Source organism: Limulus polyphemus, unplaced genomic scaffold, assembly GCF_000517525.1.
Source record: "Limulus polyphemus unplaced genomic scaffold, Limulus_polyphemus-2.1.2 Scaffold11727, whole genome shotgun sequence".
In the NCBI taxonomy this organism is placed as follows: Eukaryota; Metazoa; Arthropoda; class Merostomata; order Xiphosura; family Limulidae; genus Limulus; species Limulus polyphemus.
This window is the reverse complement of record NW_013677337.1, coordinates 4,961-8,558: the sequence shown is the minus strand read 5'-3', so window position 1 is coordinate 8,558 and position 3,598 is coordinate 4,961. Positions and strand designations below refer to the sequence as shown.

Here is a 3,598-nt window from a genome sequence, read left to right as displayed (position 1 = left end):
GCTGTATTATCCTTATATTCATTTTTGCATTTTTTTGACACTGCCATCCCTACATCATTTTACATACACAAAATCTTTTTATTACTTGCATACTATACTAACAGTGATTTTATCTATCCAAACTTGTTGTGTTAACTGCTATAAGCATAGCTAGTTTCACTTCAGCACCAGTGTTTTTTTTTAATTCCATCAGTACGGTTAGTACGTAAAAACATTTTAATTTTGGTATTTTATTACATTTCAGAGTAGAAGAGTCATCAAAATAAAACTTCAACTTTTCTGGTTTTCAAGACCGGTTATGAATGGTGCTGTAAGACTGCTGTAACTTGATATACTTGTGGAATGGCTATGGATTATATAGACATCCAGGTGGAAGCCCTGGATTCAGCGGAATATGTGGATACTGGATTTACAACAGATGTAACTATCTCTTCAATGTTAACCCTATTGTGTAACACCACCATAACCAACTTGTCTGACTGTGATGTCACGTTCGCGAGCGTAACGAGTAGTCAGTTGGAGCGGATCGTTGGTATCGTTGTGCCCATTCTTTTTGGAATCATCGTTATTGTGGGCTTAATCGGCAACTCTCTGGTGGTTGTGGTGGTCATCTTCAACCCTCCGATGCGGTCTACCACCAACTTGCTCATCATCAACCTTGCAGTGGCTGACCTCCTCTTCATTATTTTCTGTGTACCCTTTACAGCTTGGGATTATGCGTTGCCCTACTGGCCTTTTGGCGACATCTGGTGCCGGATAGTGCAGTATTTGGTGATCGTTTGTGCTTATGCTAGTATCTATACTCTCGTTCTTATGTCTCTGGATCGCTTTATGGCTGTTGTCCACCCCATCACCTCTATGTCCATTCGCATTGAGAAGAACGCCTACATTGCCATCACGGTCACGTGGTCTCTGATCCTGCTAGCGTGCTTGCCTGCTCTGTCTGCTCATGGAGAAGTGTCCTACAACGTGGGATCAAACAGGTATTCTATGTGTGTGTTCCTGCAAGAAGGTTTCAGTTATCCAGCATACCAGATCTCCTTCTTCCTCTCATCTTACGTGGTTCCACTCGTGCTCATCTTCTGCCTTTACTTGTTAATGTTGAAGAGGTTGTGGTTCCATGTGGGTCTGGGAGGTAAAGCTAGCGCCGAGAGCCACAAGTCCAAGAAGCGAATCACCAGAATGGTTGTCGTAGTTGTCGTCATCTTTGCTGTTTGCTGGTTCCCCATTCAGATAGTCTTGCTTCTGAAGAGTTTGGATCAATACCAAATGAAACTTCGTCCAGAACGGGTGGTCTTCCAGGTGGTGTCACATATTCTAGCTTACATGAATTCTTGTGTCAACCCTATTTTGTACGCTTTCTTGTCCGATAACTTCCGTAAAGCTTTCCGGAAAGTGGTTACATGTGTCCCCACCAGATGGCAGTTTAAAGGTGGCAGAAATGTCTGTGAAACAGCAACACGAGTGATGGCAGGTACCAAAACTACTTTTGCTACAAAACTCAATAATGATACAGTGTAAGCAGTTTTTATATCAATACACCCATGCTCTCTCCCTCCCCTACTCGTGTTTCACTGTTGATACTCCCACTACTCGTGTTTCACTGTTGATACTCCCCCTACTCGTGTTTCACTGTTGATACTCTCTCCTACTCGTGTTTTACTGTTGATACTCCCTCCCCCTACTCGTGTTTTACTGTTGATACTCCCTCCCCTACTCGTGTTTCACTGTTGATACTCCCCTACTCATGTTTCACTGTTGATACTCCAGTTAGCTCCTTCATGTATGTCATCGTTTTCGTTGTTTCTTGCTAATTTCCACTGTTACATGATGGCATATAATAACTGCCAATGTCCAATTCTGTCTGTTGAAGTGATAGTTTAAAGTATGTTTTTAATATCTATAGAAGTGGAGATGTAAAACTTACAACAACACACTTCCATTCATTTATAACTCCTAGCATCAGATAATAAAAAAAAACAAGAACTTTTTCCAACGTTCGGAATAAAACCTAGAATTCTACTGAAGTTGACCAATGAAACTTACTTCTGTCAGGTATTTTGAAGAACTGAGCCAGAAATATACCATACGGCAAATGAATATCAGAGACTCATTGGTAATGAGACATCAACCACGATTAGAACAACCTTTGTTGTTTACTACTGGACTAAACACCAAACTTCCAGAACCTAACAAAAAAAATGGTGATGTTTTTAAACGTGATCCACGAAACGAAACTCACATACTGCCGATAAAGTCGCATGATCCTGGAAATGAAAGATTCGAGAAGAATCCTTCGATGGCAACACAACTGTTGAGCACCAGTTTCAATTTGTATGAATAGTAAGCTTTATTATAGAAATATCTTACAGTGGTAAACTGGTATATTGTCTGTAACGTCACTTCGATAGTAACACTGTTACAAACTCGTGTTAGTTGTTAAAGTACAAACTGTTGTCATTTTTTAACGTTTGTTACTAACTTTTTGTGAAGAATTGTTGTAAATTAGTGGTTTGTAAATAATATTGTTTGGAAAAGACTTGTGAAAGGGTGCAATTAATTATATTGTTTGGAGACTTGGCTATCTCGTAAACACGGGGCTCTACGAGAAAAGCCAACTTGAATGACATAAGGAGCGACACCTATTGGCGTAACAATCATCTCGTAAAGTAAATCCTTTGATGAAACAGAAGAGTTAAAATGTGTTAACTTAAGCTAAAGCTTATAGATCCTTCTTCAAATCCATTATTTTCAGTACCGTAGTGATTATCTGTACTTGTAATGATTGTATCCGTAAAAGTTTATAAAGGTACTGCTTCCAAAACATTGTTTTCTTGGTTCTTTCATTATCACCACCACATGACAGAAGAGAATAACTTTTTCATTTTGTTTTGTCGTGAAGAGCAAACATTATACGAGCTTTGTCTAAAGTAGTCAACGACGAAGTTAACGTCGTTACACAACTAAGAAATCAATAAATATCCAGATAAACGAAGGATTAGCTTGGGATGTCGTTACACAACTAAGTAATCAATAAATATCCAGATAAACATGGGATTAACTTGAGATGTCGTTACACGACTAAGTAATCAATAAATATCCAGATAAACATGGGATTAACTTGAGATGTCGTTACACGACTAAGTAATCAATAAGTATCCAGATAAACATAGGATTAACTTGAGATGTCGTTACACAACTAAGTAATCAATAAGTATCCAGATAAACATGGGATTAACTTGAGATGTCGTTACACGACTAAGTAATCAATAAATATCCAGATAAACATGGGATTAACTTGAGATGTCGTTACACGACTAAGTAATCAATAAGTATCCAGATAAACATAGGATTAACTTGAGATGTCGTTACACAACTAAGTAATCAATAAATATCCAGATAAACATAGGATTAACTTGACTGTCGTTACACAACTAAGAAATCAATAAATATCCAGATAAACGAACGATTAGCTTGGGATGTCGTTACACGACTAAGAAATCAATAAATATCCAGATAAACATAGGATTAGCTTGAGATGTCGTTACACAACTAAGAAATCAATAAATATCCAGATAAACATAGGATTAGCTTGAGA

At 38.1% G+C, this 3,598-nt stretch overlaps 1 protein-coding gene across 1 annotated transcript; it reads left to right on the top strand.

The window, feature by feature from the left end:
• The first annotated feature begins 247 nt into the window (after window positions 1-247).
• Window positions 248-1,828, top strand: LOC106476823 (allatostatin-A receptor-like). Its single transcript, XM_022380578.1, has one exon. The coding sequence runs from the start codon at window positions 343-345 to the stop codon at window positions 1,519-1,521; it is 1,179 nt and encodes a 392-aa protein (XP_022236286.1). The 5' UTR covers window positions 248-342; the 3' UTR covers window positions 1,522-1,828.
• Window positions 1,829-3,598: the final 1,770 nt, after the last annotated feature.